This window comes from Schistocerca piceifrons, chromosome 5 (genome assembly GCF_021461385.2).
Source record: "Schistocerca piceifrons isolate TAMUIC-IGC-003096 chromosome 5, iqSchPice1.1, whole genome shotgun sequence".
NCBI lineage: Eukaryota > Metazoa > Arthropoda > Insecta > Orthoptera > Acrididae > Schistocerca > Schistocerca piceifrons.
In genome coordinates, this window is record NC_060142.1 from 672,577,113 (window position 1) to 672,602,538 (window position 25,426).

At 38.7% G+C, this 25,426-nt stretch overlaps 1 protein-coding gene across 1 annotated transcript in view; it reads right to left on the reverse strand.

Annotated features, from left to right (window-relative positions):
* The window catches only part of LOC124797991 (28S ribosomal protein S11, mitochondrial), a 70,043-nt gene extending 56,998 nt beyond the window's left edge, over window positions 1-13,045 (reverse strand). Inside the window, exon 1 of the mRNA XM_047261172.1 lies at window positions 12,541-13,045. Within this exon, the coding sequence (XP_047117128.1) occupies window positions 12,541-12,824 (284 nt within the window). The 5' untranslated portion in view covers window positions 12,825-13,045. The remainder of the gene's footprint in view (window positions 1-12,540) is intronic.
* Between the last annotated feature and the right edge of the window lie 12,381 nt (window positions 13,046-25,426).

Here is a 25,426-nt window from a genome sequence, read left to right on the forward strand (position 1 = left end):
TGCATTTTCAGCTTAGAGTGACATAAGTGCCGTTCTCTTTGTTGTAGGTGTTTATCAGATCAACGCAAAATAAGCAATTGATTCAAACTAGACAAAGCATGTGAAAAAGGAAGAGTACCCGTATAAATACGAACGGGAGCGCCTGACGCATAGCAATGGCTACCTGGTAAAGCTTAACTGCTAAGCTTATGACTTGAACCAAACTACTGTAGCTGTATCTTCATCCATTCGACCTAAATTGTCTTTCATGTTACAATGGACCAACTTCGTTTCGATTTGGAGGTGCTGTCTAGAACTTTTCTCTCCTCTTGAATTTCAAGTCTCAAATTTCAGATGCGGCTTAGATTCAGGAAATTTTTACCCCTTGATTTCAAGTCATGTTTCGGGTGCGGCTTAGATTCGAGTAAATACGGTAAGTGGGGCACAGATTGTAAATTCTGACAAAGTTCTTTTATGATGTTTGCAAAGGGACCAAATTTATTTGGAGTTATTTTAGTATTTGTGCTGTGGTTGCAGCAGTTTCTCAGTTCATCTGCAACTGTCTAGTGTTTGTTGCTTCGTAGTCAACTTTTATGCCACTGTACCTAAACGGACATGCAATAGTCAAAAGTCTTCTAAATCTATTTCAACCAAATTTGTGCTGTAATTATATGATGTGGAGTTTTTAGCACAATACAAGTCCCCAAACAAATGTTTAATCTAATAATTATCTCCACTGAACTAATGACGAAAAGTTTGCCTGACTGACAATCTAATATTAATCCCAAGCAGTTGGGTTTAATTAAGTAATAAAGGAAGATTACCTTATAAGATACAATTTACATGAAGGACTGGCAAACAGGTGTTCTACAATGTTTATTCAACTACTTTTTAATTAATGCCACAATATTGTTACTGAGACACCTAGGCACAATCTACAGCAAACAGGAGGAATGCAGCAGTAGCAACTGCCAAAACTCTGGCCATGAATCCTGACCAGTAAGTAATTTTTTTCCCTCTTCTTTTTGTAGGAACTACTAAGTTGCCTAGAATTCACCTGTTTTCTTATTCCATTACAGATATTCCAATCCTCTTGTGTGCCAAGAGTGAGACAAGTAAAAATCTCTTCACTCCCTTGAAAAAATTCTGGACAGAGAGCATAATGCTAAGTGATATAAAAGTGTTTCCATCTTATTACAATTTATTGCTAGGGATTAAATTTTAAGAAAAATTAAAAATTAAGTGTTATTCTAAGACAGACATGCAAAAGCAGTACAGCTTGACACTGCCAGTAATAATCACTAGCTTGTGGAAACACTATTAAGCAACATTTGTATATTCATATAAGCAAGGGTTTTACTCCCAAGCCTTGAACTATAACAACACATTTTTTTCAGCCGACTCACCATTAACGCATATGGTGAGAAAAAGCAGTGCTTGTTCACAACACTTAAAAAATTATATGATTGATGAGAGCTAGTTGGGTGTAAATGGGCAATTAGAAAGGGGGGGGGCGGGGGGGGGGATCAAGATTTTCAGAATCAGTATCTAGTGTGACAGTACCAACATTCTATTCACGTCAGGCAACTGTAACAGGCGATTTCGATTTTCTTTGTTGCAGAGTTGTTCTACACTCATGGCCCCAGTTGTTTGTGGGATTAAACCAGGCTCTTTCAGAAACACTTCACTTCAGACAGAAGCCTTTAATCTATGAAAACAATGTTCATTTTAAAAGATCTATATGTAAAATACCACAATCTCAATGACTTATTATGATAAAGTAAAATATGTTTTCCTTGTTGCAAAAGTTTTCTTGTGAAGAGTGAACTTTATACAGGGAAAAGTTAATAACATGCTGATAAGAGGGGATGGGGATACTTGTAAATACAATCACAAAGAGCCTTAAACAAAATGGAAAGTACTGTAAAGAAACAGAATATCAGAATTTCTACTTACCAGGTCAGAGCAAGAAGATCAATACACACAAAGGCAAAAGATTCACAAGCTTTTGCACATGAGGTTCCTTCATCTGAAAAATAAAAATAAAAGAATAAGAACCTCTAAATGGTTTAGGTAGGTAGATTGGGCAGGGGTTTGTGCAAAGACAGGGAATGAATATCAGATTCTGAATGCCGAGTCTTTTATTCTTGTATGTTTTTCTTCATGCATTGATCTGCTCCCACCTGGTAGGCAGACACATTAAATACAAAGAATTTTACAGTATTTTGTATGCAACGTCTGTTTGAAAAATGGAAAAATAGCTAGATGACCAGTAAGTAAAAATACAAGGAGAGCCTGGAAAGTAATGCAATTTTTTCCCTAATGCTCCAATTGATCTATGCATACGTGGATCGGGTGAGTTGAAAGCCTGGCCAGACAGAACACAGCTAGACCGTGTGACCTTCAGCCATGACATCCAGCCTGTGTCACTGAAATCCTGTATTGTGCCAGTCACAGAGTGCTGCCACCAGTCTGTGGTGGCTGCTGCTGGTACCAAGTTGTCTCAGTGTACAAATCTGCTGCCAGCTGCAGCAGCTATGTGCACCGGCTGGTACCTGGTACATTTAATTACTGTGTGGCAAAAGCAGTGGGAGGCAGCACTGTTATACGTACTACAAATGCAAGCTGCAATGAATTTCGGCCATTCCAACAGAGTGACAGTTGATGCAGTGAAAGCAGTCACTACTGGCAGCTGCTCTTGCTTGTGGAGTGCCCTTGCCACTATACATCCTGGCCACCCACTACCACCTGAGCCAAACTCTCAGGTTGATTTTCGTCTGGTCAGGCCTTAAGTGGGAGCTCTGACCTCTTATCGCTCTAAGAGTGCCAGGATATCTGTTTCCGTGAACCTCCTGATAGTACATGCGTCATACTGTGTGACGAAGTCAAAACTTGAAAGAAGGAATGTAATCAAATACTGTGCTAAATTCAAGAAGTCTAACAACACGATTCATCAATTCTATGGGAGTCCGCTTTGTTATACTTGCAAGCTTCTGGGTTGTTTCAGTCATGCTATGGTTTATTATCAACCAGCAAGTGACGAAACTGCCTTTTTTATCATGCTTATAAAATTTTGAAAACCTGCCACTGAATTAGTGTCAGAGGATACCAGATGCACACTACTATATGGCTATGCTTTAACCCTCTAACCGGAACATCTTTTACTCGGCTGGTAAGATGGAACATCGGTCTGCTAGACCGCTAGGACATTTAAAGTGTATTTTTCTCTATTTTTATGACTTTTCCGCACTTCTACGTTGCTTCTCTCTCTCTTTAAGGTGTAATTAAACATAATAATAGGTTTTTGAACCATAATATTTGTTAAAATACCAGTAAATTCAAGTTTATTACTAGGAAAAACTTTAATTTGCAGTGTTTTGTTGTTTACACATTACTCCTTTAGAAATACTTTTTTTTTACATTATTATAGTTACAACACAAAGAAAATGAATACTAAAATGTAATGCAAAGAAAAAATTTAACTTTTATTTTTAATTGCACAAGTCTTGCACACTTTTCGTGAACACTCCAAGCACGTTGGTTCTTCGCAAGAAATACACTTGTAGGCAGTTTTCCTCTTTTTTTGATATGGACAAAATCGACAGGTTTTTCTTTTACCAAGTGTGTCCGTCGGACACTCATCAACTCGAACAACAAATTTATTCCGTTGGCTAACGATTTGCTTTTCTTTTGCTGCCTCTTCTTCTAAAGATGAAATAATACTTTGTAGCTCTTGAGGCAGATTGGAGATTGCCAGTCGGGATTTTACGAAATCGTAGACCAAATATAGAGAAACTCTTTTCAGGAAATCAAAACGTGATACGGTTTTCTTCTCTCCAAAAAGTCCATAAAGTATACTTGCGTTTGATCCAGCCATGGCCACCATGTGGTAAAAAATAGCCAACGGCCACCTTCTTGTTTTGCGATTAGTAGAATAAACACTGCACTTCATATCTAGCGTGTCTATTCCACTTTTTGTGGCGTTATAAAAAGATATGATTTCAGGTTTATCATTTGAAACGTCAGTGTAATTGGAATGATGCATTGACGAAAGAAGTAGGACTGCCTTATTCCTTTTTGGGACATAAGAAAGCAGAGTCATTTCTTTCGTAAAGCCATAAAGGCTGGACCCAATTTCACGATCGCTTCTTGCTTGAAATTCTGCTGGTATCTGGGGTCTGTTTCTTTTTAGTGTCCCAACTAATGTCAAATTGTGAGCTAGTAGCTCCTGGGCAAGTTCCACAGAACAAAACCAATTGTCGCAACTAATATTTCTGTTTGTGCCATACAGCCCTTTAGATAGGCGGATTACAGACTGCGTGGGAATGCTCTTTTTCTTTTCTGCTGTAGAAAGTGTGGCTCCATCACAGCCTTTGCCGGAGTAGATGTAGGCATTGTAAATATATGCATTGTGTGCATCTGCCAGACCCATGACCTTAATGCCATATTTAGCCGGTTTATTCGGCATATATATACGAAATTTAACCCTCCCTCTGAAAGGCACCAAAGTTTCATCAACTGTCAAATGCGCTCCAGGGCTATAAATTTGTTGGCAGTTCCAAATAAACTTATTAAATATGTCTGTAATGGCAGCAGCTGGGTCATATTTTTCCCTCTGTTCCCTCGTGCTCGAGTCATCGAATCTAAATGCCCTAAGCAATATTCCTAATCGCTTTTCTGTTATTATTGATCGAAAAATTGGCCTCCCCAAGACCGAAGTGGAAAACAGCGAGGTCATAGGCTCCCTCGCAGATTTGAATATGCTGCAAAGAACTGTGACTCCAATCACAGCGTTCACTTCCTGCACAGTAGTGTCTCTGTAAGCTACACTTTCTTTTAGTTCAATAACAGAACGAATTTTGGCCAACTTTTCATTAGTATGCTTTACAATCGTCTCAATCATGTCGTTAGTAAACAAAAGGCGCCACACTTCACCTGGGAGTGGGTTTTTCCCCACGGTAAGAGCAGGCCCTTGTATCTTTGATAGCCGTACCTTTATTATATTGGATGCTGCTGTTCGCGTCTTAGAGCGAACAGGAGTTGATGACCATGTGAAACACTTGTTTCTTCCGTAGTAAGAAACTGGAAGACGACTCTCATCTAGAGTGTCATCAGAACGCGTAGATGAGCTAGCAACATCAGCAGGCTTCTGTGGAGTGATTAGTCTGCTTCCACCAGAAGTTATGTCAGACTGTGGTTGCTCTCCAGTTTCTTCGCGAACTGCGGTATTTTCGACTTCAAATATTTCTCGAATAGTTTCATCATCGCGATCATCATCATTGGGAGAGTCATCGTCATTATCTGTTTCATTGCGAGGATCTTGGATAGTAAGGTCCTCATCTGGAATGCATGATTCATCTGAATCCACTTCCGAGTCTGATTCTTCAAGGTAATTTTGAGAGCGTGCAAGGGCTACAATTCTTTTCGACCGATTTGAAACATATTTCGGACCTTCCATTGTAAACCTGCAAGGAAAAAGGGAAAAATGAGTTTTTAACGAAATTTAATGGGGATAATTCTATCGCTGTAATAAGTTTGCGCGGTAAATTGGAGAATGTGTGTGAAAAACAGAAAGAGGAAAAATTAAAACGTTAAATACGAGTTGTTACACTTTTTTCTCGTTCTTCTATGAACACAAAAATATTAAGCATCGTGTGGTGGCAAAAATTTCAATCAAATAGATGAAATGTTGCTACACAGAAAACAGAAGAGTTCAAAGAGTGGAACATCGGTCATACAGACCGACAAATGCGTGATACTTTTAGGAACACCGGTCTGGGAGACCGGCAAAAATTTGACACTTTTAGGAACACCCGGTCTGTCAGACCGGGAGGGGAATGCATTTTTTCGGAACACGGTCTCACAGACCGACAATACGTAACAAAAATTCTACTTACTTGAAAACAATGCATGCGCCGACAATACGTTGTTGGCCAGCTGCGGTTCGGGACCCGACTGAAGATTACTGGGCTTCTCCCCACCCTCACGAACAATGCAGCGCCGTTAGCATTGTTAATGTCAACTATGGCGGTATCTCAGACCGATGTTCCGTTCAAAGGGTTAATGGCTTAACAGCGAGATCCCCAACAGTGGGATCAACATTTGAAACCTTTTATACAATGATGCAGGTTAAGATCCCTGGTATCTCACTACAGCCATTCACACTGATGGCCTTCATTTGCGAGTAACTGACAATTCTTTTTAAGTTCTGCATGGGGCACAGTAGCGTTAAAATAGTAGTATTACATAGACTTGTGTAATGTATGTGGTAAGGGCTCCACACACAGGAGTTTGTGGGTTCAAATCTCATCTGATGCATTAAATCTTAATTTTTAAATATTTATCCACATGACTGACCATTATTTGTATTCAATTGACTGGTTTAAATGTAATTTTTATTTCTAATCACTGTATGAACTTTTTCATGTCTCTTCATTTTTTCTTCATGTCATTCTTTTTCCACTCATTTTTTTGCAAATGTGAATTTAATTATATTTATCTATTTTAATACTCAATATTATGAAAAGGATAGATTGCTACTCACCACAAAGCGAAAATGTTGAGTTGCAGATTGGCACAACAAAAAGACTGTCAAACAAGTAAGCTTTCAGCCTAGAAGGTACACACAAAACCACTCTTTGGCTCCCAAGACAGAGACAGAAGAGCGCGTGTGTGTGTGTGTTCTAATCTGGAAGGAGGCATTTTAGGCCAAAAGCTTACTTGTCTGGTAGCCGTCTTGCTGTGCCTATCTGCAACTCAACATCTTCACTGCATGTAGTTAACAATCTATTGGAAAATCCAGGATGGATGGCTATCTGAGACTCAGCATCTCCGCTATGTGGTGAGTAGCAACTTTCCTTATCATAACCTTGTCATTCATCCATCCTTGACTTTCCATTATTGTAATACTCAATCGTTTGAAATACCAATGTGCCAGTTAAAAAACAAAAGATGAGATAATATATTTATAGTGACTGTGCTGTGACACAAATATGTCTTATTTGTTATGAGAGTTAATTTTTTTGCATAGTAATCATTATGCCAACATTCATAACAGCCTAAATTCCTATTGCACTATGAACAAAATAATGCATAAGGTGGTTTAAACAAAAGAAGGGGTTACAAGTAAAACAAAATTCACGCAAAGTAAGGACCAGAAATAATGAAAAGAATAATATGAACAAAAATAGGACGACAATATGAAAGAAATCAAATCAAAATTAATATATAAAACTAATCAAAATCATAAAAAGATTTCAAGAGGAAAAAGAATGACAGGATGAAAAATGAGAACAAATGAAGATGATTAAAATGATGTGAACAGAAATAAGCAATTACATTTAAAACCATAAAGTGAATAATAATAATAATAATGATGATGAAAGTCATTCATTCATTTAAAAATGAAATTTAATGCACCTGACAATATTCAAGCCCGCAATCCCCTGCAAAAGAAGCCCTTATTCTATCCATTACACCACAGAACTAGTCTATGTAATACTGCATTTTTAATGCAATTAAGCATCACACAATTTTTTTTCCCCAATTGATTACTTGCAAATGAGTGCCTACCTGGGTGTAGTGTGTAATACGTGGTTACTTAAGCCACATAACCATATAGATGGTTTCATGAAGTTGATCCCACCATTGGGGAAGTCTCCTTGTGAGAACAGTAGTTGTCCACCCACAAAACATTGGCAGATTTCTATTAAAAACCCTCACTGCAATCTTTTTCTACTCTCCCAACTTATTTTATATTTGTTACAGCTTGAGACATTAACTATGAATTACTACCACTATAGCTGTTAACACGCACAGTTTCACCTTAAAACCTCTTGTACGCACATTGCCATTGTAGCATATTCCAAGTCAAAACATATATATGGAAGAAAGTGGTGTGCAAGAGGGCATGCAATATAATAACCGACCTGCAACTTTGTCCCACATTTAATGTTTGTGCGATACTATAAACCTCCATCAGAGTGAACAGTCACAACCAAATTATGTTGATGTACAGGTTTAATTGCTCCACCTATTTGTATTTTCCATTCTAACAACTGAGATTCCAAACTCTGGAGATGAGAACTGGTGCTCTTAACACATACTATGCTCTAACAGCCTATCTAATCAATTTATACCACTCTTTTCACACCTGTATTCATGATTCTCCTCTGCAGATATTCTGACACCTGTTTTGTATTTATGTACAGCATTTGACACGTGTGTGTGTGTGTGTGTGTGTGTGTGTGTGTGTGTGTGTGAAAAAAGTACTTTCATTCCAAGGAGCCTTATTTTTTGCGGTTAACATACATACCTGTCTGGACTGTTGGAAGAGCAAGGCAATGCAGAATTACCATAAATTTGTCTTTCATTATTCTGGGCCTCTCTCCAACATTTGAATACGAGCTTGTTTAAACAAAAAAGTATGTAGGGAGGACAAGTAATTGATTCTGGATTGTCTGTAGCAAACATCCTAGAATCAACCTAAACTCCTTGTTCCCACGCCTTCCAAATAAATAAAAGTTATTTGTCTTAGCCAGTGTGCAATCTCACCTGGCACTTTTATTTCAAACTCTCTCTCTCTCTCCCACACACACACACACACACACACACACAGATGCACAGAGCAGTAACACACACACAGATGCACAGAGCAGTAAAAGACTAAAATTATTAGCATGTTCAGCTTGCTTCAACCAATGTATTCATACAGTCGATTGGTGCATTTGGATGACAGTTCCAAATTTTATTCGATTACTGTAGCTCATTATCACAACTGCAGATTCTAGTTTTTTTTTTTAAGAATCTCATTGTATTCTCGCCTTTTCCTGTGCACAGAGTTTACATGCCGTAAGATTTAATGGAACTATCTTCCCCAAACAACCTACACGCCTTACACACTCATTTTATCTGGGTCAAAGATTTAGATCCTAAAATATTGAGATCTGAGATTTTATTCTGTGTATTAGCTGCATTTCAGCTGTCCCTCGTGTGATGTTTGGTATGAAACACACCAATTTGTATCAGAAGCACCACCATTCTGGCCTCTAGACAGGTCAATTGAGACCAACTATCATGTTATCCTCATCCAATGGCGTGATTCGGGTGTGGTATACAGAGGCTTTGGTGTCAGCACACTGCTCTCTTGGTCACTGTCACCTTAACAGACCTTGGATGCCCAACTTGTCATTCAAACAGATCCTCAACTGACATCACAAGGGTGAGTGGGCCCCATTCCAATGCTCATATCAATGAAAAATCGCTGGCAGTAACCGGAATTGAACCATGGGGCTCTGCATGGAAGTCGGCCACGACGACCACTCTGCTACGGAGGTGGACACTTTGTATACAGTAAGGTTGGTATTAGTTATCAAGTTCCCAGATAATAACACTGTCGTCAGCCCAAAGGTCAGTTTGAACACAATATTGCCTTACTAAGGATGGTCGTATTGGAGGTGATATGCTGCTGCCTTCTTCCGACCTTCGAAGTAACTTACCCAGCCAGTTATAGAGGACCTGCTGTTTAATGTGGACTCTGACCTAGGATGCAACTTAGCATTTTCATATTAACAGAAATTGCCTTGAGATGAGAGAGATGATATGTGACAGTCAAAAATCCTAAGGTTCATTGGGTATCAAACGAGAGATCGTTGAATCTGCAGGCTTGTGCTTCAGCATTGAGCCACCAAACAGGTAAAGTCAATATCAAAGGACACAGGTATGATCCTTGTCCATTCCTAGGATTTTTTGCATTTCACTTAACACTTCTTTCATCTCTGGCACTGCTTATTAATGTGGAAAATGCCAAGCTGCACTATGGTTGGGAGTCACTCCCCCCCTTAACTGGTTGGGTTGGTGGAATACAATGTCGAACCACCTCTAATAGGACCAAACCCAGTAAAACAACACAGTTTTTAAGCCAACATCTGGATTGACATTTCTCTTTGTGTTAATAGATCGAATTGATCCTATCCCCTTCCTTTAATGACAGAATGTTTGAATGCCTGCACAAAGCAGTAAAGGAAACTATTGGCATGATTCAGCTTGTTTTAACCAGAGGATGGTCATGCAGTCGATTGGTGTCATTTAGCTGCTTACATTTGCTGACTGGTACCAAGATCTGAAGTTAAAAGCAATTTAAGCTTTCCTATGTTGTGTCTGGTGAACAATGTAAGCCATCAACGTATTCTTTGAAGTGTGACATGAATGATGTAAATGGCATCTGGGATGTTTTTGAACATCTCAGTTGTAGATGTCAATATTATGTTTTGTTTACAAATGGTTCACATGGCTCTGAGCCCTATGGGACTCAACAGCTGAGGTCAGAAGTCCCCTAGAACTTAGAACTACTTAAACCTAACTAACCTAAGGACATCACACACATCCATGTCCGAGGCAGGATTCGAACCTGCGACCGTAGCAGTCGCGCAGTTCCGAACTGAAGCGCCTAGAACTGCTCGGCCACCGTGGCCGGCTGTTTTGTTTACAATACATAGTTTATTTCCTGTGCATGCTGGCTTACATTGTGTTGTTTAATAGGCCTATATAGGTCTTGTGGAGATGGTGATCCGCTGCGGTGAACAATGTTTCTGATTTTGTGTGTACCAGACCTACACGTACTTTCGTTAATAAAACAGTGAAGACGGACTGAACCGTAGCATAACTGAAGAGCTAGGTCAGATGGGAAAGTGATGGTTTGGTTTTGATCTGGTGATGCACACAAATTTCTCTTGACATCCTTTTTTATACATATTTCACAATACACAATGAAACCCCTCATTTCTCATAGAGGCCTGATACTGTTAAGTTATGGATATGTTTGAAGGCATTTTGACAGAGTAAAATCCCTTACCCGATAGAGGTCCTGTTAATCTGCAAATTTTATTTCAGAGGCAGCTGCACTTCATTAACTAATCTCAAAATGTTTTCATCACCACTGTTCCAAAACTCTCACAGGTGAAGGGGAGATCAAAATATGACCATTCTACTTGTTACTTAGAGCAGAAACTGTTTCATTTACACTATGTTTTGCTTTTATAATATATAGCTATGGCTTAGTCTACTCAAAAAAGGTGCATCACTTATCCAGAGTGACAAGGTACAAACATTTCTTCTCTATGTCACTCAAGTAATGGCTGAATAAGAAAAATTACACACACACACACACACACACACACACACACACACACACACACACACACCTGTCAAGGTGTGGAGTCTGGATACTGTTTTGTGTGCTGGTAAGGGAATTGGTATAATATTGTTAAGATGTTTTTAAGTTAAATCATGGGAGATCAATGTATTTAATTAAATCATTGGATGATGTAGGTGGATCTATATTTACTAATAATCAAACATGTGACTATTATTGATCAATCTACCTTCTCCCACAACAAATTAAATTAAAAAACTGTACCTCAATAGTTGGGCATTAAATATATATCGCTCACAGTGTTAGTGTGATTTTGACATCCAAGGCTTCTTGAAAATTACCATAATGTAATATCACAAAGAAATTGTCATCTTCTAAACAAACCAGCACTTCAGGCTACAGACAGATCAGTCACCCCACAACTAAAATTTTAGGAAAAAGGTGGTAGAAAACACACTATCACACACTGGGCAGTTTTTGTATTGCACGAACAATCTGCTAATTTGGTACCATGGAGTGTGGGTACATTCATTTCCATACAGTTAAACTATATATCTAATGGCAGCAACCTATAACAAATATGGGTGATTAGTGTCTTCTAATTATAGTACTGGGAAATTAATACTATTAAATTACTCCACCCTCCTCCTCATTCACCCACAGTGACACTCTTATAAAGGGACATTTACCTGTGAATCACTTCATTTTCATTATAACAAACCACAAAAATAATGATTAAAACTTCACTCTAGTGGAAATTAGGATCTGCTAACACAGTTATTTTCATTCCTATACTTTCTAAGGATAGTGCTTCAGGGCTAGGTCCAGCACACAACGAAGTTTACAGACCATTGATGCAGACCTATTTACAAATAAATGTTACATTACACAACTGATGAGATGATTTATGAATCTGTTAGTGTTCTTTCATACGTCAATAATTACGGTAACAAGAGTTCATATTTGATGCTTATTCGGATGCACTGAAATGTACATGTAATGACGAAAATACCGCCCCCCCCCCCCCCCAAAAAAAACCTCAATCATAAAATTTAGCAGCAACCTGACGAAAACGCAATCCCAGCAAAAGTAACTCATTTCACTTGCATCATCGTTTACAACCCGGCTCTACAATTAGATTCTAGTTAGAGATTACGTTTTATGCAGTCTCCAGTGTAAATATCTAAAAGGCAATTGCATCAACCATCGGCCTAACTCTCATACTTTTCCCAACAAAATATACTAGGCCATAAAACAGCTCTATTGTTTACAAAATATGTTAATTCTATAAATTAGGAATAACAAAACTAAATAATTTGTGTAATAGCTCATATTATAACTTTATCCACGTAAAAGGGCGGACGCCATTTTGAACAAGTTCTGAAATACAATTCCATACGAGAACTTACCTTTTTATGAGTGTGTCGATGTCAACAGTTTTCTCTCCCTCTGTACCTTCATCTTTTGCTGGCATTGAAGCCAACATTTCACGACGGTCTTCCACTTTTGAGAGGAACGAACTCATGTATATAGTTCTACAATGCTGTACGGGCAAATATGTTCCCCAGACCAGGGAACTTTTGATTTTCTGTTGGTCTACAAACGAACAGGGCTCTGCTTTTATATTAATCAAGCGCAAAGCTTGATTTTGAACAGAACCTAACGATTTTAATGCTAAAAATTTAAGAAGCATTCTTCAGTAACTCTATAATTTACGAACTAGTCTCAACCAAACCCCGACTCTACCTCCTCCTTCCATCAATAGCCAAAAGAGAAACCTTCTTCACTGTGGAAGTAGCTTCCTGTGTTTACTGACACAGTTTGACCAAACGTTGAAAATAAATTAACGGCCTTTTTCCTTAATTTACATTACATTACAAATTTAATCTTCACACAACTGTGTCTAAAAATTTCTTCTCGCTCTTACTTCACACACAGCAACTTTATCAGTTTATTAATTCGACAAGTATTAATGTTGGATTCCCATTCGCGTGTTGGCAGAGTTCTGATACAGTTAATCAAGTTACCGACTTTACGCTATAATTCCATGTTTTCATATGGTTTGTGCAGTTTGGAGACACTATTTGGTGACACGAGCGTTCATTTTCATTACAGTAAAAAATACTAAACAATATTATTGTTAACCAGTATCGTGTGGGCAAGAGTTGTGTTGACTAACTTCCGTAGCGGACAGTATGAGTATCAGTATATAGTCATGAATCATGATAAGTTTCATCAATGTCTAAACAATCAAATCCCGGGAGAAAGTCAGAACGTATAGTATTTTTGTTGGAGTGTAGTTATTAATCGTTCGTAACGGAAAAAAGTAGTGGTGCTAATTGCTTACATGTCACATTGGTCCGTTGTTGTGAGAAATCAAAAAGTCCTTTTAATTTCTGTTCGGCAGAAGACGGAAAAGAAAAACGTTTTAACTTGATTTGTTGGAAAATGAGTTGTTAATGGCTTCCATGGAATTATTTCGGAATGCTGTTTCGCCGGCTGGTATACACAGAGTGAAATCGAAAGCATTTGCGGTGTTGATTGATGGTGTTCATACTGACATAGTGCTGATAGACTACATGTAAGATCAATGTGAAACATTACCCAGTAGTGATAGAATCATTCCTTCACGTGAATATAGCAAAGCGATGCGTAGCATTGCTTTGCCCAGATTTAATTCTTCTTGCATCATTTCTCCCCAATACTCTTCTGTCATTGCGATATGATGATACTGATGTTACAGAACGTCAGAAAAGCATTGTTATGAGTCATTCCTTGTAAAGTGACCCAGTATTCGATGCCTGCCTATCATCTTTCTCTAGGTTTTGAAGAAATTTTTTAGAAAATAGGCTGTTTAAGAGAGTTTAAACTTCGGTTAAATGGGGAATACAGAAGCGTCCGATCGTTTTCATAAGGCATGCTGTTTTCAAAACTGGAAAAAGATGACACTCTCAAGTTTGTCAAACCATTGCTCCTGACGTATTGGAACTATGATATTTAAAGTTTTAATCCTGAGAGAACGCGGGAATAACCCAAATGAACGTCAGTAATGCCTGTTGCACAATCTCTCTTCAAACTTGCTGAAAAATTTTTGTTGCTACAAATATCGTGCCTATTTTAACAAAGTGCATTCCAAACTTTCCTGCAAGTGCATTCACTATGCTATGGACCTCTAAAGTTATTAAAAATATTGGATGTACCAAATATTGTCAATATTTGTTACCATGTATTTTAAAATTGCCAGTGTTACCACTCATTTTATAATCTGCTTACACCATTGAAGAGTTGGCATTTAAGCCCATCAGAAACACCTGTTTTCATTCTGATGGCAACTCAGTTAAGGTGCAAAAGAATTTTTTAGAACACTGTCCTTGGAAAAACACAGTGATTGTTATATTATATTAAAATTATCTCAATAAAATGGTCTAGATAGCAATTAAGTTTTATATATTTCACTTGGTGACTGGTTATGGTCTCTTGTAAGAGTGTCCTCAGACTTTTATTTTATTTATTTATTTATGTTAAAAGCTCTTTGTGACAGCAGCATCTGGTGACATGGAACACACACACTCTGAAAAGGTGTGTGGAACATTTACACGTGATACTGACTTTTTATCGAAATAGTTTTAAGGTGTGGAAACTTCATTTACAGTGTTATTAGGCTATACACATAAGCAGGCAAATTACTGATGAGGTTGGAGTTTAGTCATGTAAACATATTTGTTTGTTGCTTTAGCACATCAACACAACATATTATTAATCTGATGTAGTGTTTCATCAGTTGATACAAATTGGTGATGCACTCGTGCACCTGAAGCTATACATCCATTTTCTAAGAGCTTTTTCCTGATATTCATTTTCTTTTTCAGTGATTTCCGTTCTGATAAAAATAAATTGTCACATACAGTATGTTATCTTTGTAATATGCAGTAGTCTAGTGGTAATGCTGCTTGAAACCTGACAGCTCGTGGGATTGTATCCCAGTTGGACCGTAAATTTTTTTTAAAATCTGCTCTTAACCTAGACTTCACTTGTGAACAATATGAAGATTTGGCAGGAGCAACATGTGGTTCAGGTTCCATGTTAAATTTTAGGTCCTCTTTCCCGTTACGGTTACTGCAGGGTAGGTTAGTGACACCGAAATGGCGTCCAGTATGCTGCATATACTGTTGCGTAATGACTGAATATGATTCACCAAATTTTGAAAATTTGACTTGGTTCATTTCTGTTTTGGTAAGCAACAAACACTTTTTTTTTTTTTTTTTTTTTTTGCATTAACAATTACTTCAGCTTCTGAACTTCATGTTCCACATAACTGAATGGAAACAGTTATTTTCGCCTGGACCCATTGGTCTATATTCGTGAGTTAAAAAAACATAACATTCTGCCTTGTGTTTCCTGGGAGCTTTTTTCTGTGGTATGATTCATGGTATTTGGCCCAACTCGCTCATTCGTTGCTGCTTGCAAGTGATTGACAGTGATTTTTGGAGGAATGGTGGATTTGTATACCTTTGATTCTTCTCAGTTTGTGTTGGTCTGTCCTTTAAGGTCATACTAAAGGAAGCTCGTCAGACTATATTATAAGCGCTCTCTCTCTCTCTCTCTCTCTCTCTCTCTCTCTCTCTCTCTCTCTCTCTCTCTCTCTCTCTCTCTCTCTGAGGATGATGTAACCAAACTGTGCAAAATTTGATCTGTGTGTGTGTGTGTGTGTGTGTGTGTGTGTGTGTGTGTGTGTGTGTGTGAGAGAGAGAGAGAGAGAGAGAGAGAGAGAGAGAGAGATGAACTTGGGAGTTAGGGAAATAATCATGACAGTTTTTCCACCATCTTGTGAGTACAGTAATTTTTGGGAAAGAAGGTAGTTATCAGTTCTTCTAAGCTTGAAGTTATTAATATGTAAGCATGCCATAAAAAATATTTGCACCTTATTTGTGCAAACTGGGTATCAAAGTGCTATCAGTTTTTTGCTAGGAAAGTTTGGTTTGGAGAAGGTAAAATAATGTTGACGTTACTAGACGTACTGTTAAATGGTCACACTATTGCATTCAGTTTCTGTAATTTTGTATGTACGCTAATCTTTTTTAAATTTTAATTGTATCTGACTAAAACCTGAAATTTTTAGAACATTGGAAATAAAGGATAGAATTAATTTAAAAAGGATAATAGGTAATCATTCAACAATAGATGAGTGTGTGTACAGAGGTACTTAAAATACTGTAGTTGAGTCGACAAAAGGTGACCCTCCCAACAGCTTGCATTGTTGTTGCTAGCTGTCAGCTGCAAGGCACGATTGGCTGAATGTGAAGATGGTCATGTGTAGAGTTGCAACAATGGAGAGGTATTGGTGTAATAACATATTTAGACTTGCATTGCAGGATTTTTTAAGGGAGATATGAAGCACCCTTGTGAAGCCCACTGCAACTGTCAGTGATCAATATGTTGCACACATAGTGGAAAAGGCAACATTAGAAATAACCTTTTTTTTTTTTTAAATGAACACACAGCTGTGTTATTGTATTGGTGTTTATTTAATTACGACCCAGTTTTCTGCCTTTTATGCCATTTTCAAGTATTGAACTTACGTCATTAATGTATATTGCAGGTCATCAAGCTCGAAATTGGTCATAAAGAAAGAAAAATATTTATTGTCAATTTTGAGCTTGAGGTTCTGCAATATGTGTTAAGGACATAAGGTCAATCACTTGAAAATGGCATAAAAGGCTGAAATCAGGGTCATAATTAAGCAGTAATACAGTCAAATGGTGGTGTGTTTAAAAATTATTGTATGATTGTTGCTATCAAAAACTGTTTACAGAAATGACATTGTTTATTTACCAGGGAGCTTCAAGGGGGTGTGTGTGTGTGTGTGTGTGTGTGTGGGGGGGGGGGGGGGGTCACGCAAGAGTGTATTATGAGAAATTTTTTTTTTTTTTTTTTTTTTTTTTTTGGGCGGGCTAGGAGTGTTTTGAACATAGCTCTGCCCATTTTTAAACTGTGATCATATTTCTCACCAGACTATTCAGGCCCCGGGATGGTTTTTGGTGGTCTACATCTCCAACTACACTATTCAAACCCCCGTGAGGCGCATGGCAGAGGGTATGTCCTATTGTACCAGTTATTAAGATTTCATCCTGTTCCATTCACGCATGGAGCACAGGTCGAATGATAGTTTGAATGCCTCTATGCTCGCAGTAATTACTATAATCTTATCCTCATGATCCATATGTGGGCAATACATAGACATTGTAGAATATTCCTAGAGTAATCATTTAGTTGGTTCTTGAAATTTGATTGATCCACTTTTTCAGGATAATTTACATCTATCTTCAAGAGTCTTCCATTTCAGTTCCTTCAGTATCTCTGTGAAATTCTCCCACGGGCTACACAAACCTGTGACCAGCGCACACTTTTAAATTTCTGAAAATTTTGTGCAAGTTACCATTTATTGCGCCATGTTGAAATATTATGAAGATCTGATGGAATATTTATGATATTTATGCAGCTTCTTTCAGACAGTACTTCATTATAGATAACTGCGTTATCTGCAAAAAGCCTGATTTTACTATTAATATTGTCTGCAAGGTCATTATACAGGGCGAGTCACTAACTGTTGACACCTAGAATAACTCCGAAAGTACGATAGGAGCAGAAAAGTTTGTGGGACATAAGTTTTTTGCTAGGTGGGGTCGCTTCAGAGATATGAAGGTCAACTTTGTTGTTTCAAATGGGGTGCTATAGTTTGGTACTTATTTTCTGATAGTGGTTGTCGAGACGAATCCAATGATGTGTAACAATAACACCTTTGAAGGTCACAAAGGTGGCATCAGCGTCCATTTACAGAAGGTGTTCGAAGTGATGATCATTGGTATTAACGCAGTGCTGCTATCTTCTTATTTACATCCACTTCTACATGGTAACTCTGCTATTCACAATAAAGTGCCTGGCTGAGGGTTCAGTGAACCACCTTCAAGCTGTCTCTCTACTGTTCCACTCTCGAATAGCGCACAGGAAAAACGAGCACTTAAATTTTTCTGTGTGAGCCCTGATTTCTCTTATTTTATCATGATGATCATATCTCCCTATGTAGGTGGGTGCCAACAGAATGTTTTCGCAGGTGGAGGAGAAAACTGGTGACTGAAATTTAATGAGAAGATAATGTCGCAATGAAAAACGCCTTTGTTTTAATTATTACCACTCCAATTCATGTATCATGGCTGTGGCACTATCTCCCCTACTTCGCGATAATACAAAACAAGCTACCCTTCTTTGTACTTTTTCAATGTCATCCGTCAGTCCCATCTGATGCAGATCCCACACCGCACAGCAATACTCCAGAATAGGGTGGACAAGTGTGGTGTAAGCAGTCTCTTTAGTAGACCTGTTGCACCTTCTTGGCAGTTTTTCGTTGGCTCTACCCACAATAATATCTGTGTGATCATTCCAATTTAAGGTATTTGTAATTGTAATCCCTAAGCATTTAGTTGAATTTACAGCCTTCAGATTTGTGTGACTTATCGCATAATTGAAATTCAGCAGATTTATTTTAGTACTCATGTGAATAACTTCACACTTTCCTTTATTCACGGTCAAATGTCACTTTTCACACCATACAGATATGTATCTAAATCATTTTGCAATTTGTTTTGGTCATCTGATGACTTTACGAGATGGGAAATGACAATGTCATCTGCAAACAATCTAAGGTGGCTTCTAAGATTGTCTCCTATATCATTAATATAGATCAGGAACAATAGAGGGCCTATAACACTTCCTTCGGGAATGCCGGATATTACTTCTGTTTTACTCGATGACTTTACATCTATTACAAGGAACTGTGACCTTCCTGACAGGAAATCACGAATTCAGTTGCACAACTGAGGCAATATTCCATAGGTACGCAGTTTGGTTAGAAGACGCTTGTGAGGAACGGTGTCGAAAGCCTTCTGGAAATCTAAAAATATGGAATCCATTTGACATCCCCTGTTGATAGCACTTATTACTTCATGAGTATAAAGAGCTAGCTGTGTTTTGCAAGAACGATATTTTCTGAATCCGTGCTGACTACGTGTCAGTAAATAATTTTCTTCGAGGTACTTCATAACATTTGAATACATTATATGTTCCAAAACCCTACTGCAAATAGACGTTAGTGATATGGGCCTCTAATTCAACGGATTACTCCTACTTCCCTTTTTGGTTATTGGTGTGACTTGAGCAATTTTCCAATCTTTAGGTATGGATCTTTCTGTGAGCGAGCAATTGTATATAATTGTAAGTATGGGCTTTTTTAAATAGATATACTTTGTGTTTCTTTTTGATGGATTGAGTGGTTTCTCATATATTGTGCAAATAGTAAATATTCGCTGAATACGGCGTATCCATCTAACGTGCCACTGACATGTAAACATATTTCAATGGTTTTGCAATAAAACACTAACAAGAACGGTAAGACTAATATCATCGAATCAAGCAAATTTGTATGATGTATTCTTTCGAAGAACAAATTGATGTATGATAAATTGAGAACAGCTGGGTCTTTAATGCATCGGAAACATATCCGGCAAAGGAAACTTACTAACAAGGAAATGGAAGTTGGTACTCTTGCCACTGTTGTTCGAGATCCCTGTGTTAGTTCACGTCAAATCACAAGGGAATCTGATATGAGCCAGAGTAGTGTTGTTCGTGTTCTGCATCGCCATAAATATCATCCTTACCATATCAGTCTCCACCGAGAGTTAACTGGTATGGATTGTATGTGTCGCATTGAATTCTGCTGATGGGCTCAACTTCAGATTCAGAGGGATGACACAGTTATTAATTTTATTTTATTTGCTGACTAGGCAACATTCACAAACCATGAAAATGTTAATTTACATAACTTGCATTATTGGGCAACTGAAAAGCCATGTTGGCTGTGGCTAGTTGTACACCAACCACCTTGGTCGGTGAATGTATGGTGTGGGATTCTGGAGGACAGAATTATAGGTCTCTATTTCATTGAAGGAAATCTTAATGGTAGGAAATACACCACATTCCTGCAAGAAACATTAAGTCTGTTATTGAAAGAAATACCTTTAGGAACATGGAACAGAATGTAGTATCTACATGATGGCTGTGCGACACATTTTTTGCTGATGGCTAGAAATGAGTTGCAGAGACAATTCCCAGATCGTTGGATTGGATGCGGAGGAGATGTGTCGTGGTCGGCTCGTTTGACAGATTTGATGCCTCTGGATTTTTTCTTGTGGGGATTTGTAAAAACATTGTTTATAAAGGCGTTCCAACCACACCTGAAGATATGGGAGAGAAAATTGCTTCAATAAGTGCCGCAGTGATAAGGTATAACATTCAGTCCATGATAAGAAGATTGAAGCACTGCATTGATACCAATGGTCATCACTTCAGATACTTTCTGTAAATGGATGTTCATGCCACCTTTGTGACCTTCATTGACCTTCAAAGACCTTACTGTTACACATAATTGGATTCGTCTCCATAGCTACTATCAGAATATAAGTACCAAACTATAGCATCCCATTAAAAAAATAAAAAAAAAAAAAGTTTACTTTCACATCTCCAAAGTGAGCCCATCCAGCAACAAAAAACCCACATCATATTTTGGCCCTTATTGTCCCATGCAAATTTTGTCCCACAAACTTTTCAGCTCCTATCATACTTTCGGAGTTATTCTTGGTGGCAATAGTTAGTGACTCACCCTGTATACGATATGAACAGCAAAGGTCCTTAACTACATCTGACGATGACTCTCCACCCGAGATAACATGCTGTGTCCTCCCTACCTAAAAGTCCTCAATCCAATCTCAAATTTCACTTGATACCCTGTATGATCATTCTTTTGACATAAAGCATGATTATACTTTTGACATAAAGCATACGTGCGGTACAGAGTCAAATGCTTTTCGATGCAGAAGAAATACGGCATCTACCAGGTGGCCTTGATCTAAAGCTTTCAGAATGTCATGTGAGGAAAAAGCTTTCAGTATGTCATGAGAAAAGTGCGAGTTGGGTTTCACATGATCGACATTTTCAAAATCTATGCTGGTTGGTATTGCGAAGGTCATTCTGTTCAAGATACCTCATTATATTTGAGCTGAGAATATGTTCTAAGATTCTACAACTAATCGACGCCAAGGGTATTGGGCGGTAGTTTTGTGGATCATTTTTACTACCTGTCTTGTATGGGTATGACCTGGGCCTTTTTATGAGGACTGGGCACAGTTTTTAGGAACATGTGAGAATGGAGTTAAGCATTTCAGCATTTGGTATGCTGCCCTCAATTTCAGTTCCTGTCTCATTCACTAGGGACTGGACACTAACTTCGGTGCCACTTACAGCCTTTACACACAACCAGATTTTTTTTGGGTTCTGTGAAAGATCACTTGACAATATTCTGCTACACTAGTAATTGAAGACATCCATGCATTGCTCACTAGTCAACCAAATGCATTTCATTTAGCATCTTTCTATCTACAGCCCTATGCTTTTTTTCACACCTATTATGCAGTAATCTCTGTTTCTTTCAAGTTCTACTGGGTGCATATCTACCCAGTGCATGGTCAACTATTATTTTAAACTTGAGCTAGAATTCCTGTATGTGCTCCTGCCATGTGCTGAAAGTTTAAAGTTCCTCTTTGAGATATGATGCTACTGATTTTTTATCTGGTTTACTGAACATATATTTTCTGCTTGTTTTAGTTGTCGTTTGTCCTTTGTACTTTGGTGATCATTGTTGCCCCAATTGCGCCGTGGTCACTGATACCAGTTTCATTGTGGACATCCTGAAAGAGGTCAGATCTATTTGTTGCCGTTAGATTTTCCTAACTATCTGTTGTTGGTAGTTTTCAGAGAAGGCGTTTAATAAAGTTTCACAGGATGCCTTATCATGCTCACCACTAACAAAACTGTAATTTTCCCAATTAATTGTTGGATGATTAAAGTATACACTGATGATTACAGTATGTTTGGGGAACTTACAAGTGAACTGAAGTTTTCTCTGTAGTTTTCGTGTACATCAGGAGATGAATCTTGGTGGCCAAAACAAGGATCCGATAATCATTTTATGCTCAACCCAGATACTGGGTCTTGCCCACTCTCACATGCAGCTTGGGTATCTGCCTTGGTGGATTTGAGTTTCTTGTCTACTGCAACAAATTTCCCATTTGTCTTTCCTTTTGATATACGCTTAAACTATCCCCAAAAATCTCACTGCTATCAATTTCAGGTTTCAGTCAGCTTCTCTTCAAACTCTGGCACTTTATTGTGAATGCTTTGGCAGCTTACCATCAGAATTTTAATATTCTTACACGATTATTTCAAACTTACATTGATGCTTCTGCGTTTCCTACAGCCCTCACTATCTGAATTGGATGGAGAGTCACCTAATCTAAAAAAGAAACCTTGTGTGCACCCCACACACAGTCAGTTATCTGAGTAGCAGCCTCTGATGTGTAGTGCAGACCTATTTAGGGGAGCCCAACAACACCTAACCCTGTGACGCAAGTTCAGGAAGTCACAGCCTAGCTTGTCACAGAACCTTCGAAGTCTCTGGTTCAGTCCTTCCCATGGGTTTGGAACCGAAGGGCCACGATCAGTTCTGGGACAGTGTTGCAAATTGTGAGCTTCATTGAAACTCCACATGCAAGGCTGGTCTTCTCAGCCTTCTCTGTCAGTCACTGGAATGACCCAAACGTGACTGTGGAGCCCAGACGACAGCTGTCATTTGTTCCAACGTGCGTCACACTCTGCAGTTGGTTGCACCCTCTTCCCTCAGTGGCTGCCAGAATAGCCTCTTCAACATGCTGAATGAGGCCCCTGGGCATACACACCGCGCGTACCTTGTGTTCTTTCCTGTCCCTTTCTGCATTTTCCATAAGGGGGCTGAACGTTTGAACTGCCGACAATTAATAGACCCTGCCACTTTTGTGTTTACTTCCTCCTGACACTGGACAAAACAGGTGGAGTCAGTCCCACTGGCTCAGTTTCAGTGAAAGACAGCACCTCGAACTTGTTGGTCAGGGGGATCAATACAACACCTTGAGTCCTCCCCGATCCCCGTCCACGCTGTGCAGGACACCTAGATCTACCATTGACAGGTCACTTGCAGTCAAGTGGACAGGTAATGACAGATGCTGTACTTTCTGCAGAGGAGACAGGATCCACAGGAGATGATAGTACTTGAAGTACCTCTAGTATAGGTATCACAGGTACATGACTCTTGGGAGTTCTTCCAACTCACTGATTCACAGCAGCTGCAAAGCGTTTCGCAGTAGTCGGGGTGATTTTCAGCAGCTTACGAACATTGACCAACTCGTCTTGTGTTTGAGAAGAGCATTCACAGTAGGGCTGTAGTTTGGATGGTGCAATGTATTACAAAGTAGTGAACAAAGACCCTCAACTTCAACCTACTGATTATCTTTTAATCTGTTGAGCTAAACCGTTGCCAGTTCCCTATAAGAACTGAAGCAAATACACAAAAATGAGATCTCTATTAATGCAACACAAAAACCTGTGGTAAAAATTACTAGCTTCCTAAAACATTTTGATGTTAATTATAGTTGTTAGCAAACTGGAAAACAGTTAATTTACGATAAATGCAGATAATACGTAGGGCTACTCTTCTTTAAGGGAACACTATATGTAACACAGTATGTTAGTTGCTACAAAATATGGTAGCTTCTGAAAATTCTCGAAAACATGTTTATTTGTGTTGATACACAATGAAATTCACTGGTGATGTATTCTTTGGTTGAATAGTAAATCACAAACACCGATTTGCAACAAAATAAATTACGTATCCAAAACACTCGTACTGGTAACTTACGAAAATATGGTTTTGTAAGTGCCTGGAAATTCTGATACTAACTTTTTTCCCCCACGGTATTGTACAATGAAACAAGAAAGACTGTTTATAACGACGACAGATCTACTCTTCTGAAAAATGGCTTAGAGCCCTTCTGTTTAGGCCTATAATTAACAACAGTACTAATTATCGCGGCACTCGCAAATGTTCAAAATTTCACAATATATCACAGTACAAATGAGTATTGATAAAATCAATGAAAGGTTATGCAGAAGTAATGCAAACAGTAAAATTGCGAATCTAGACCTTTAAATCCGTACACCACACCTGTCTTGGTCCTGGACTGGAGTGGGTATTTGTTGGGTGTGGTGAGTAAAGGGGAAAGGGGTTGGAAGTGGGATGAGTCTGAAATAGTTGCTTGAAGGGAGGAAGGTGTGCATGCAGGATGGGAATACAGGAGGAATGGGCAGCAGGAGTACAGACTAAGCAAGTGACACCCTTGTACTGGAGCTGGTTAGGTGCAGCACACATTAAGGATGATGTGGAGGTATTTATTCAAAGTTTGCAGGTCTCACAAAGGCCTTCACAGACAGGCACAACCTCCAGAATCCTAGTCTGCAAACAGCTCCCTGTGCAGTGTCCTCACACACTCCTAATCCTCCAATCATCTCCAAGAATCTGCTGGAAAGGAGCACCCTCTCGTCATTCATTATCACCCTGGATGGGAACAACTGAACCAGATTCTTTGCCAGGGCTTTGTTCATCTATCATCATTTCCAGAAATGAGGGACATCCTACCCAAGATCCTTCCCTTCCTTCCTAAGGGGTATTACATGGCCCACCCAACCTACGCAACATCCTAATTCATCCCTGTGCAACTTCCTACTCCCAGCCTTTACTGCAGGGGTCTTATCCCTGTGGAAGATCCAGGTGCCACATCTGTCCGATTTCCCAACTTTGCACATTCTACTGCACTCCTGTTATAGGCTTATCCTAGGGCCAACTGTGAATGCAGCCATGTCATAGAACAGCTGTGCTGCAGTTATTGTACAACCCTTTATGTGGACATGACTATCAACCAGCTGAATGAATGCCCACTACCAAATTTCACTAAGAACAAAGTTGACTACCTGGTGGAACAACACAATGCAGAGCAATAAAATGCTTTAGTTCAATGTCTGCTTCACAACCCATGCTATCTGGAGCCTTCCCTGTGGTACCAACTGTTTTTAATTATGTATGTGGGAGTTATCCTAGCTACACATATATTGCTCCTGTAATCCTCCTGGCCTCAGTCTTTGCTAATGGCATAGTCCATGCCAATTCAGGCAGGCTAGGAAAAAATCTTACCTTCATAGTCTTGGATGTTATTGAATTTAGCATATGTTAAAATGAAGGACTAAGTAAGGAACACACATTTTTTTTGTTTTCTCCAAAAAAATTTCTGCTCAGAGATACGGCCCTCCAAAGAAGACAAC